The sequence below is a fragment of the Bombus pascuorum genome, chromosome 11, assembly GCF_905332965.1.
Source record: "Bombus pascuorum chromosome 11, iyBomPasc1.1, whole genome shotgun sequence".
Lineage (NCBI taxonomy): Eukaryota > Metazoa > Arthropoda > Insecta > Hymenoptera > Apidae > Bombus > Bombus pascuorum.
Genome location: NC_083498.1, coordinates 6,057,742 through 6,070,997, shown reverse-complemented (window position 1 = coordinate 6,070,997; position 13,256 = coordinate 6,057,742). Strand labels below are relative to the sequence as shown.

The window sequence follows — 13,256 nt, the reverse complement described above, 5'->3', positions numbered from 1 at the left end:
ACGCAAAACGGGAACCCGATCATTGTCATGACAAAGGGAGAGAAGGCGGCACTAAATTGGCAGATCGTTGTGTATCGCGGTAAGTTTTAAATCGTCGATATGTATAAAAGACGTGTGGCGCCTGAGAAACACGAGCTACACTCTTGCGCACACGTTCCCTTTGCCACCCTCCACCGCATTATCTTGCCAGTTTGTACCAGGTGCAGCAGGGTGGAAATACTAAGGGACGCGAGGAGTTGGCGAAAGAAAAAGAGGAGGTACGCTTGGTACGACATTTAGGACGCCCGGAACCCACCTACACTCTGCTTTACATTTTATTGCTTGCCGTGAATTCGACCGATTTACATAAAGAGACGAACGCCCCGTCGGTCGCTCGGTTATTCACTCGCTGCCAGCAGAGTCGCGAGACCAGACACACAGAGAGGACCTCGGGTGCCTTTCAACTCGAACGACTCGCCGAACCTCTCCGTAGGTCGCGCGAATTTTCGCCCGCCAGCGAAGCTAGCAGAGCAGAGGCAGTTTGTCTGGTATCATGGACAAAGCGACGAATCTCCGGCACGCGGACTATGCGAAACTTGAACGTCACGGCCGATAGAATGGGAGAGGCGTGGGTGGGGCCTGAAAACAGATCGAATTCATGACGAAAGGCAATTTCGTTTCTGGCGTCCTTCGCGACTGAAATTTAATTAACCTTCGGACAACCGGGCGATTTTAGCTGGAATCGAGCGAAGATCAAAGCTCTCGAGGTTGGCTCTCTCTTTTTCAACCGACCGTCTCCACCGACGTAAATAGATTCCAGTAATTGCTATTAAGCGATCGACGAGCCGGTAATTGCTCTTTTCGGCCGCGGGGTAAGAAATTATTCAACGAAAACTGGTTAAGCTGGTTTACCGGGAAACGCGGCCACGATGCGAGGATTTAGGAACAACTTCGACGAGCGTTTCGATTATCCACATTTTTATTAAAATTGTCGTCCAGTTGCAAGCTTTTTAAATCGTTTGTTACATAAATTGCAAAAAGTCAAACCACCCACATGCTATCCACGATATTTTCAAATAACAATCCTCTTGTCACGTAACGAATTACATAAAATAACAATATCAGTTCGATGAGAATGGAACGACACGTGTCTAATCGTTTGAAAGAAAATCTTTCTTTTTGTACGAAAATTCTTGTGTATACAACGATATATATTTCGGATCATTATCATCGATTAAAGTCCTTACCTATTAATCATTCGTCTGGCATAGCGACTTGAAACATGATAGTAGCCTATCCTAACATTTATAAACGGCAATGTAGAAATTTCCTGGAGAATCTAGGCGTTTAAAAAATTCGAGCAATTTTTCATTCGATAGATCACGTGTGCATCATCGATAGTATGCCAGTGCATTGATTACGCGTGCTAGTGAAATATTTTACGAGAAACTGTATTTTATCGCGGATATTTGTTCGCGTTCTTGGAAACGCGTTGAGAATTCACGAAATTTTTCATTTGATACGTGTTTTTGATAGACCCAGGAAATTCTTTTTACAGTAGAAAATTTTCACGACATCCGCGCACAATTCTCCAAGAATCACCCTGTATAATCGCATTCCTTACGCACGAGCCTTCCGAATATAGTCGCTACGAACAGACTGGATGGCTGAGCTGAGATCCAGTTTTCCCGCACGTGGGCACAGGTTGAATTCAACGAACGCAACGCGTGTCGCGCACACGGAGGCGTCTAATGACCGACGGATGCGAAAGGGAACGAAAGAAAGGAAGGTGCGCAACCTTTAAAAAGCAACGCCGCGTAGATGTTGCAGCTTCGTCGCTGTTTCTCTTTGCAATGCAGAATTCAAAAGGTATTCTTCTAGAATATTCTGAAATTATAAATAGAAAGTAGGGCAAAATGAAGTTATTCGTATCAATTAAGTTTCGATGTCCTTCGCGTCTTTTTTGGCCCAACCTATAATTCATAATCCCAAACAGAACAAAGGTAGCTCTTTCTGATATATTTTAATCAATTCTCCATTTTCAACACAGATAGTCATGCAAGTCAAAAGGCATTCTTCGAATGTTCTTGAATCATAAGCAGAAAATAGGGTAAAATGAAAATAGTCGAATCAATTAAATTTCGATGTCCTTTTGTCTCTCATGCTCCAATAGCTATACTTCACGATGGCAAATAGAATCGAATGCAGTGTACATATTTACGTAGTTTCTCTATTTTAAGCTTCCATTGATATATCTTAATTAATCTTCCATTTTTGCAATGTAGAAAGTCAAGAGGCATCCTTGGAATATCCTTGGAATTATAGATAAAATATAAAGTAAAATATTTGAGGTAACTGAGTCTTGAAATTCTTTCTGTCCATCTTGGTCCAATATACTTATACTTATTATTAACAAACAAAAAATTTAGTACTCTGGATAATTTTTATGTATGTCTTAAATCCTCTTTGGTATTATATTTACCAAACATATGTTTGTTGTTAATCGAATCTTCAGATTGTTATCTATTTCTCTTGTTCTTTGGTATCTTCCTCTTCTTGTAAAACTAGAAATTATTATTTGCCGTGCTTTCAACTTTACAAGATGGATTACCTTCAACGTGTCTTGCTCCACCCCCTCATTTCTGCTATGATCCGTTGCTTTTATAGAGATTAGGCACGTTATGGTAAAGAAAAAGCAAACTAATCTAAATATTGAAGTTTCTAGTAACGCTACAACAGTGCACAATAATAAGCGTCTTTTCACGACGTTCTACATTTCGTTTGCATAGTAACAAATTTTTATAATCATGTGGACATACTAGAAAGCATACGAAATTTAATATACTTGAATCTAATTAATAGACCGCCGATTTCTCACGCATTTATAATAAATTTAAATATACAAAAATATATAAAATATTCAAAATGGAGTGCTCTTTATCATTTTTAACGGACGAAACAATTTTCTATGCGAGTTTCATATCCTTAATCTTCTTCGTAAAAATATGAAATTACATAAAAATTTGCAGTCTGCCAATTAATTAATGCGTAGATGCTATAACAAATACAATGCTGTACAAGTAGCTTTTGTAGCCACAGTAAATATCCCGCGAAATAATTTGATTTAAATAACTTGATTTTTCCTTTCTTGGGCTTTTGTCGATTCTCTTGTAAAACGTCCATGAAAATACAACGAATATACGCGCAATAGACAGCAAAGGGGTCAAGAGGAAATTCATCTTTCAGCATTCAGTGCTTATTAGTATAGAATGGATAAATAAAGCGGCGTTATTAGATTCCTCGTTTCGTCAGGAGAAAATCGGATTCGTGGACGACCGTGTTATTGGATTCGTTACACGGGATTCAGGAGAGCGTCGAGCAACGTTCTAAAAAGTTTATGAGAAATCCAGCGTGTTGCTTTTCCGGGATTACCAGAGGCGATGGTCCCGCGAAAAGTCACTTTTCAGAAAGTGTCCGAGCGTAGATAAGCGAGAGAGATGTTGAAGCCAGAATGTGGATAAGTTGATGTTATAAATCGGCGATATCGGCTTTTGTCCCTCTTTCATATATGTTCGATGTGCACAGGCTCACGAAAATATTGGAATACTTGCGAATACTTTTTGTTGAATATATTATGCATCATAGGAAACATTTGGAAATTTCATTAGCATTCACGAGACTCGACTGCCATAATCATATTGGAAAATTTTGAAACAAACCTGCAAATATACATTGAAATGACAACGTATTCGGTACGTACGGATACTTCTCAAAGGTTGCAAAAATATTTGAACGGTCAATGATATTGATATTAACACATTGTTGACGCGAAGCATAAATCAACGTTTTCAATTGTTTAAACGTTAAGGATAGCAGACGTGAACGGACGTTTCATATTTTATTTGACTTGACATATTTCGCAAAAATCTGCGGAAAGTGGAGTAAAATTTATTCCACGATATACCTTCAACAATGCGCGAATAAATATTAATTACATATTCATGAAGTCTTGATATTCCATAGGAACATCTTTAATATTTTTATCTATACATTTACAATTTACTTCTCGTTATTAGCTGGACCAATGAGTTAATAACTTTAACATTTATTATATTTCTAAGATGATCACTCATGCTGTCTACTTACTTTTTATTAAGTATATATTCGCAGTAAAAATCCTATAATTTCTCATACAATCATAGCATGTTTTCCAAATCGGAGTACAATCGAGAAGCAGGTAATTGTGTAAAAGTAAATTGAAAATATAGAATACAATCTGTTCGTATGGATGTAGGATACAGGATATAGAAGACGGAATGGGATACAAGGTTTGAGGTGTATGATGTAAATCAACACGTACGTATACATTTTCAGATTGGTTACAAATTTTACCAACGTAATTCCCCATATAAAGGTAAATCGAAAATATACAATAAAATTTGTTCGTATGCAGCTTTCATATGGACGTGGTATATAGATGTAGGATTTCAGATATGTCATCCAAACGATAACACCGTCAGATTGGTTTCAAATTGTACAACACAGTCGTCACAATCGTTTCTCATCGTTGTTCTAATGAAATTTCGACGCGTTTTATACGTAACACACACAAGGCGTGCATACAAATTTTCCATGGTAAAAGCGTACAAGTATCTCGAGCAAGTGAACCAGTGTATGAATAAATAGAAAGAGTCCAACAATCTTGAATGCAGCGGTGAAAATCCGAAGGATTACGAGATAAATCGTTCGAGCGACTTTGTCGCCTTTTTTTCGCGAGTCACGCACTTTACGGACAGCTTTATGAATTTCTTAACGGGACCAATTTCATGGAAACAATAGAACGATTTCGTGGAATAAGGAAGGAAACAAGGTTCACCGTTATCGCCAACAGCTTGCTATCGAGTTAGGAAAATAATTGCAGCAGATGCGGCGAGAAAGGTACGAGGATCCGCGACTAATTGTTGCTCTTCCGTTGATACCTTACGTAATGCCAGCTCGTCTTGTGCCTCGTTTCTTTATGGTAATGCTCCGTATTAAATTCTTTCCGCGAGGCAAAGGAGCAGAGAGGAGGAGCCCTCTGTGTCTCCTTTTCCTCGCGGCATCTTGTAAAACACCAGCGTGAATTTCAAACGAAATCTGTTTCGCGATGATAGAAATTACCGGGATCTGAAACTGCTACGGCTGTTCGCGAATATTTTAGAATTCTCGCGTTTCTCTCCGTTATTCGCGGTTTATTTCCCATTTATTATTTATTCTAAACGGCCTCGATTCAGTATATTCTTTACATACAAATGAAACCTCAACCGTGGCTGGTTTCTTCAAAATATCGCGTACTTAATTAAAGCACTAGGTTGTTCGGGAGGTACGTAGTGAAATTCAATAAAAGTTGAACGTTCTATTAAATATTACATGTATTGTTTCTTTCAGTGGATCTCTGTCGAGAAACCTTTCATCCTTTTTCAAGCATACGCTATCAAAACCGTCTTTCTATTAAATTTTATTATGAGATTCTTTCGAAAAATATTTACACGAAAAATATTAATTTCTCCCGACTCTTTGGAAAAATACTGACTTCGAAAGCATTGATTCTCTTATCGTAGATATTAGCCATACACTGTTAAAAGAACTATATCCTTGTTTCTTTTTTTAACTATGCTATACTGAAATACACTATCGATCACTAAATAATTATAAAAGAACATCAGGATTGGAAACTCTACAAAATTATACTTGCGATATTTTTATCCTACGATCTTCGTATTTGAAGAAGGAAATACAAGCTCAGATTTACGACCACGTCTGTGCATTTAATAGGACCATTCTTTTAACCATCCGAACATATTCTGTTCGATACGGTTTCGATGATCAGCCTTGAAATTCTCCTTGTCTCTTAACATCAGCGTTACCTTTCGTTTCCCTCTGTTTTTCTATTTTTCCCTCTAACACTGACGAGATAATCGAATATTTTGTCGGTCTACGCGTGTTCGCGAATAATCCAGGCTCGTTGCGAATTTAATTAAACCTAATCCATTTACCCTCGAATCCGGTATTATAGCAGCGTGCACTCGCTGCATTCCATACGCAATCCCTGGTCAATCCGCGTTTCAATGCCACGCGTCAGTCTTTGATCCTTTCGCGTTTCTAAATTTAATATTCCAAGTCTGAAAGTCGTCGCGCTTCGCTCGTCCATCTTACAGCAACGTCGATCCCTTGTTCTTAGAAGCCACAGTTCCGTGCTATTCTTTGATTAGTGTCGAATTCACGGTGGTATCAACGCAGTCGTCACGCGTTGAGACTTGCTTTTAATATATTTAATCGATTCGAGATTTTTCAGGATGCAGAGTTTAATATGCCTTTATACATTTCCTTTCGCTAAACACGGCATAGTACTCCGTGTGCTTTTTCTATCCGCGATTTATTTTCTACTGCAGTACGTTTATCATATACATTTTTGGATCAAGATGATTCTTCCTTTTTGTCAAGGAAAGGTACCCGTGACGGATTATCTAAAACGAATGGTACTGCTAAGCATACTATCGGTATAGGGTCATAGGATATCTTGTAGACCAGAAGTCATGCTACGAAAACTATTCAAAAACTCGATATAAGAGAATTGATGTGGTTACTATGCCTGGCCTCCTTCGTACTATCTTTAGAAGCTAGAAGTGGGCAGCGAAAGCCAATCAGGGCTTTACCTAGCTAACAAATGGTACGTGACTAAATGACAAGCAGGTGTGCATAAGTATGCGTAGGTAACAGCGTAGAGACCACGTAGCCGAAGAAAGGTTACAAGTGTAGTATACCACGAGAATAAAATTAGACATGGAATTAGTTATCAATTAATTAGTGTTATCTGATTGCTTGACACAAATGAAACATGCCTTAAAGCGCTACTATGTTGTCGACCAATTCCATGTTATCGTAGCCTTATTGTTAGTTGTTAACCGCTCTCGTAGTATGCTTCGCTTCGTCCTTCGACTACAGGTTTTCCACTCGGAAGAGTCGAGTACCGGGGAAGGCCTGATCGCGTCATCGTCCAAGAATCGCTGAATCACGAGAGCGCAACGGGTTTTGGATCTAACGTTCCTCGACACTCGTGCAACGACATCGCGCTTCTTGCACGTTTCCCGATGTCCAGTCGTCGACCGTGAGACTACTCGTTACCATTGACCCTACGTAGTGACAAACGTTCGATCCAACAGTCCTGGGCAGTCAAACGCAACGGACAGTCACAAGGTTAACCGGCGACTACTGGTATTTTCAAGATTTCTTCGATTATGATTCATTCTTGTACGATGTTTTTCTATGATGGACCTGGTGGAGGCGAGAACCGTTCGAGCGTAAAAACCTGATTACGTTGATCGGCGAAAGGATTAGTCGACGAGTTCTTAGGGGCAATGTCGTTTTCTTAGGAACAATGTGTAAATCACCGATACTTCGTCTATCTCGTCTTGATCCTGTTCTCTTTCATGTTCGTAGAGCTGTTGCTAATTTGAAACACACTGCTTCCGGTTTTTTAACCATTCGAATATCAAGTACACAGTAAGGACAATGCATTAAATATTCGAGAAATAATGAGTCCTTGGTTGGATTGTGCGTTTAATGGGAAGACGCTTAAAATTAATGACGAATAAAGACGATGATTCATTTGTTGTGCCATGTATGTAATTGCAGGATATATTATAAAAGGAACTTAAATTAAAAATTGTAAAAAATGTTAATAATTAATAAGGAAGTAACAAGAGGAATTAAGTAATACGTAAGATACGTACACTCGACTCGTAGACGAAAGATGGATATCTTTTCCGGTCGTGTTTCGTTATTTTATTACATACTCGAAAGATTAATCGATTCGATTGACTTCGAGACGATCATTGAAAAAATACTAACAGACACAACTAATGAATGTAAAGGATCAAACTGACACGAAAAATGATATCCGTCGAATTGTCTTGAGCCTCGTAGGTACAACGATACAGATATTTCGTACGCTACATATTTCATACGATAGTAACAGCTACATGTACGTGTTTATGATACGTAAAACTTTTAATTGTCTGATATTAATAACAAGTTTCGTTACTGTTCCAGACAGTGGACGTTACGCTTGATACAAGACAAGGCTCTATTCAGCAAGGATGCGACATTCGAGAGCACGAATGGCCCCATTGACTTCGACACGTCGCACTCATACGTGGGCACCGTGTTGGGTGAGTTTTGTCAGACCACTTTGCTTCGACCCTTCGATGATATACGAAAGCGATTTGGATTCTGGTGAAATTGCATGCCACCGTGAAGCGAGGTTTCTCCCCTACCTTTGAAGTTTTCCAACGCCATTCACGCTTTCTGTTGCTCGCAGCAGGCATAAAGCCCAACCCCAATGCATCGATACGGGGTAAAGAGCGAACTAGGAGAAAAGGAAGATTCGCGCGTATAACCAAAATGGCTAAAACATCGCCATAGGGTTTTACAGACCACGCAAAAATTGTAGATTGATTTTAAAAACTGACCTTTTAATTTTAATATGCAATAACTGCGCAAGGGCGCGAAAGCTGTCCATTGCAAACTCTCTAGTGTACACGAGTGCACACAGGGTGATATTTCTTTCAGTGTATCTAGCTTCAAACGATGCCGCGTTTTCGACAACCCGATCGGATCAGCGCGAATATACCTCTCTCGTTTCGCTACCTTTTGCTCTCTGGGATTTCGCCCCTGTCGAAACTGATGGGGACAAAACATTTTCTAAACAAAAAAAAAGGCCAAATTCACGCTCAAAAGCGCTATAAATCGTGTTGGCTGCGAGAGATAATTTAGATTTAGTTTTCGACTGATTTTTGCAAATAGGAGATAAAACCGCGATTTTCTGTTTGTATACTTAATTATCATCAGCTATATTTTATATTCTCTTAACGGGGAGGTCTTAGCTTTTGAGATGAGATTTTGATTTATTCGTTGGTAAGAATCTGTCGTAAGAACATAATTAAGTTTAATGAATTTTGCAAGTCTTTTGAAGGATTACGCGAATGCCATAAATCTTTATCGACTCGTTTAAAGATTATTTTACGAGAAACAAATATAAGAGCTTCGTAATATTGGAGCTTTAATATTGAAATATTGAAAAGTTTTCATATATAATAAAAAAAGACATTTCGATTTATTTAATTCTTTATCAGAATCTTCGCGAAAAGAACATTTTTCCATTCAAATTAATTTAAAATGATTAAAGCGCTAAGTCGTGATAACTATAGAATGTACTTGATGAAATCCATTCCAAATAACAGAGAGCTTGTTAGACATAAAAGTGGCAATATGAAACTCGTTAATAAGTAAAAAGACTTTCCTCTTGTACGCCTGTATTTTAATTTTTATTAATTTCACTGCTTTCTTGTCGCATCGCGTGATTCGTCAAAGAACTGGGAAATATGTACGTGGAATTTGAACGAAACCACTAACGGGAAAGTTTCTTGGCTGGCCAGCAACGCGACGCCAGTTTATTCGCCGGTTGACGTCCTCCGACAGAAGACACATAATCCTTGCTCGATTCTCGGCATTGAACCGAGAATCTCATTTTGATCGTCATCCTCGCAGTAGCGGTCGTTTGGAACCAAGCCAGCCACCCTATTGAAGGTGTACGAGCAAGAAGTCTCCCATGAACGAACGATGTTCACCATCGATATACATACGTATCGTGAGTTCGTCGAATTCCAGTCCACCGGGCCCTTCCTTCACTTTCAACTTTTAGAAACGAAATCGCGAATTCGATATCGCACGATCTTCTTCGTTCCGACGTCGAATTTCAAATGCAGCTGCCTTTCCAAGTCCTTGCTTTTCCATTTATATAGGGTGTTTTTGCAATCGTGATGCGACTGAACACGAGATGATCTCTCGTGAAAAAATTTACTTATTTCTTTATTCAAGAGGTAAACCATCCTTTCGTATAAAAAGGATAATATTTTAAATTGTACTATATTTTCGATATTTTATATATTTCTGCAATGCTGTGCGCATTCTGTGCACGCTTGCATCTTCAGATTCTTCATAAATGCGTAAAACTCCTCGGTCTAGTAATAAATAGACTGCGCATGTTTTATATTTTTATGGATATAACTAAAAAAATTCAGCGTGGATGACTATTTAGTTCATCCACTGAATATTATAATAATCACGATAGAACCTCTTTTTTATTATCTGAGATGATGTGGACCGGAAGTCTACCTCGGATAATACGGAAAGATTTATTCGTGTTCATAAATTCTATAATAAAATTATACGTAATTTTTCATAATGTAATATTGTACATGTATTTAGATTTAATTCATCGTTTAATCGATTTGATTAACCGCTTTCAGAATATCTGACTATTCGCACTTTCGTACTTTTCGTGCTAAAATTTCGATAAAAAATGAAGTTATAGTAAAGTTCGAAGCACCTCGAACCAAATTTCGATAACTGGGACTTCACTGTACTCTATTTTGGATACATCGGATATTATATGCAAATTGTGAATGTTTGCATTCTTGAACGTCCCTAAAATACGTAAACATCTGCAGTTTAGTGATAAGATATGACTATGGTGATTACATCGATAAAGTTTGAGACACCGTTCCTAATTGTTCACTGATTGATGTCGTGTCAATTTTCCGCGAATCATTTACGTATGTTTCAACAGTCTTCTCTTCTCATCTACGGCACGTTCTCGTCATTTATCTCGAACGTTGCGATTGCGATCGTTCGAAGCGGAACGGCGCAACGCGCGCGTTTCCTCCGCGATATTATTCGCTAACTCGACGCGGATCTGGCTATCGTATAATTATAGTTGTTGCGTACGCGTTGGATAAGACCGCGCGAAGAATCGCCGTAATTGAGTTGCCTTACTCCTGGAAACGGAAAACGCCATGCTAGGGCCTGCATTTTTACGCTCGAGCATCGGGAGGCGTAACTGTTGCCTTTTAAATCCAGCAGAGCTTTATTACGAATCCTGCGTTACATACTCGCACAAAGGAATCCGCGTTGGTTAACAAACAAAGCAAAAAAAGAAAAAGACGTAACCATTAGACTACGAATTTTCATACATTCATGGAAAATTTGGATCTGCAAAAGTACAGACAATGCGGATAATGTGTTCCTTTTATCAATTCTCATTTCTTAATCATAATTTTAATTATGACTTAATTATAATTTTTTAAATTATATTCGTAAAAATGTGACTTTGCATGAATATTCGCGACATATTTAGCACATTGTACAGGCTGTTTCATCACACGCGATACTCACTTCAGCAATGAACAGGGAACGCGAAAACAATGAAAGAAGTTCGTATAAACATGTGTCCCATTTGATCTTGTTTCAAAGTTGGAGCCACCTCTGTGTTCCAGTAATCCGTAACAGCTTACCTTCGTAGAAGGTGCTCGAAATGGCTACCCTCTGTATTATTCGACATACGCGTGGAATTTTTAAAAGATTGCGAAGTTCTTTGACAAGGCGGCTGCAAAAGGCAGCGTACCTTTTACATACGTAGGTAAACAGTTGCGGGCTACTGAAACACAAAAGTGTCTATAGCTTTGAAACAAGATCAAATAGGACACGTGTTTACGCGAACATTTCCCACCGCTTTTGTGTCCCCTGTTCACCGCTGAAATGAGCCCCACACGTTGTAAAACACTCTGTATTATGATTTAAAAGCTCTGCAGTCGATTAAAAGCTTGAAACGCGAAAAGTTCGCGCGGTATGTTTTGCGTTTTCGTAGGTCGACGAACGGCCGTATAGATTCAACAAGTTACGCGTGGAAAATTTTCCGCAGCTCGCACGATCACTCAACGAAGCCATTATTGAAGGAATAACGACGGCTGTAGGTTGAAGTTGGAGCAGCTCGAAGAGAAACGTTGATCGCGACATGGCTGCATCGACGTCAACGTCGTTGTACGCGATCAAGTTTCGAGCGGTGGCGAGGTTGTGGTTAGACCAGTTCGAACTCATTCGTTGCACGAAATTATATTGCGGGCTTCGTACGCTTTTCGTCGGTACACGTATCTACTTACTCGAGTTCCTCTCGCTACTGGAACGCTCGCTGGGATCAGATAGCTCTCCGATATTCCCATATTCTTGTGTATGCGAGACTTCATCGCGCACCGTGCTCGTCCACTAGCCAAGTTAACCAAATTTCCAACTTCTATACCGTTAGTCTCCTTCGTACACACAAGTTTCTACAAAATCCACCTTATTCCGTTTTACAGTCGGGAACAAAAAGAAGCGAACAGATAGCGGAAGTATGTATCGATAAAGTTTACTCGAACTAGTATACTAATGTCATATACACGAAAGTATTCGTATCCTTATCGACACTTTCTAAGAACATATTTTACGAATTTCTATATACATTTTCAAATTGCTTTCAAATTTTACCGATACAACCGTGACAGTCGGATCTCGTAACAGCGCTGATGAATAATTTCTGAATGTTTTATGTAATGTGCACGATAACAAACGTAAAAGCTTTCTGCGATAAGTGTACGAATACCTGTTTCATACGAGTACAATGAAAGACGAAAGAAAGTTTAAAGAATCGATATGATCAATTTAATTACGAATAGATGTAAAACAGATAAGTATGTTAATGCTAACGTAACGTAGTCGTTATACAAAAGTGCGAATGTTAAAGGTGTTAAGGTCATTTGATGTATGTGGAATCAAAGAAACGCGTGGGTAAATTGTAAGGTATTGTAAGTATATATATATTGTGAATATTAAAGTACAAAGTGTGGAATACAATGTAAGCTCCACACCAGATCCGCACACTAGCAATGTTACCCTGAGACTAAAAGAACCCCGCAGCCAACGTCGCACATGTATCGCCTATGGTCTGTCATCGACGCATTCTTTTGTCTATGCGCTATTGTCACGTCAGAGACACAAGAGATCGCGAAATTAACGGACCGCCGGTGATATCCTCGCGTCGCGGTTCGAACGAAACGATTCTTTCACGAATAGGGTAAAGAAAATAGAACTTCGTATGAAACAATTTTATTGCAGAAATCCAACAGAGTGACGGTTCAAGCGTTACAACAGCGTGGTTCGGAATGTTAGAACAGACTACCTTGGGGTGCTACAACGGACTGTTCGAGCGCTGGTTTAGGAAGGTCCTTCTACCGAGGGTCTAGTCCCTTTGGAGGGGCCTTTTTAGTTATTGTTTCAATAGATGCGGCATGCAGGGTGTTCGGTCTATTTGGTTACTGAGCGGGTGGTCTTGTTGAGTGTGTGACACTATCGATGGCCTCAGC

At 39.2% G+C, this 13,256-nt stretch overlaps 1 protein-coding gene across 2 annotated transcripts in view; it reads left to right on the top strand.

Annotated features, from left to right (window-relative positions):
- LOC132911599 (disintegrin and metalloproteinase domain-containing protein 10-like) overlaps window positions 1-13,256 on the top strand; it is a 57,283-nt gene that overhangs the window by 14,145 nt on the left and 29,882 nt on the right. For both annotated transcript variants that reach the window (XM_060968301.1, XM_060968302.1), the window contains exon 4: window positions 8,071-8,189. In XM_060968301.1, the coding sequence (XP_060824284.1) occupies window positions 8,071-8,189 (119 nt within the window). The remainder of the gene's footprint in view (window positions 1-8,070; window positions 8,190-13,256) is intronic.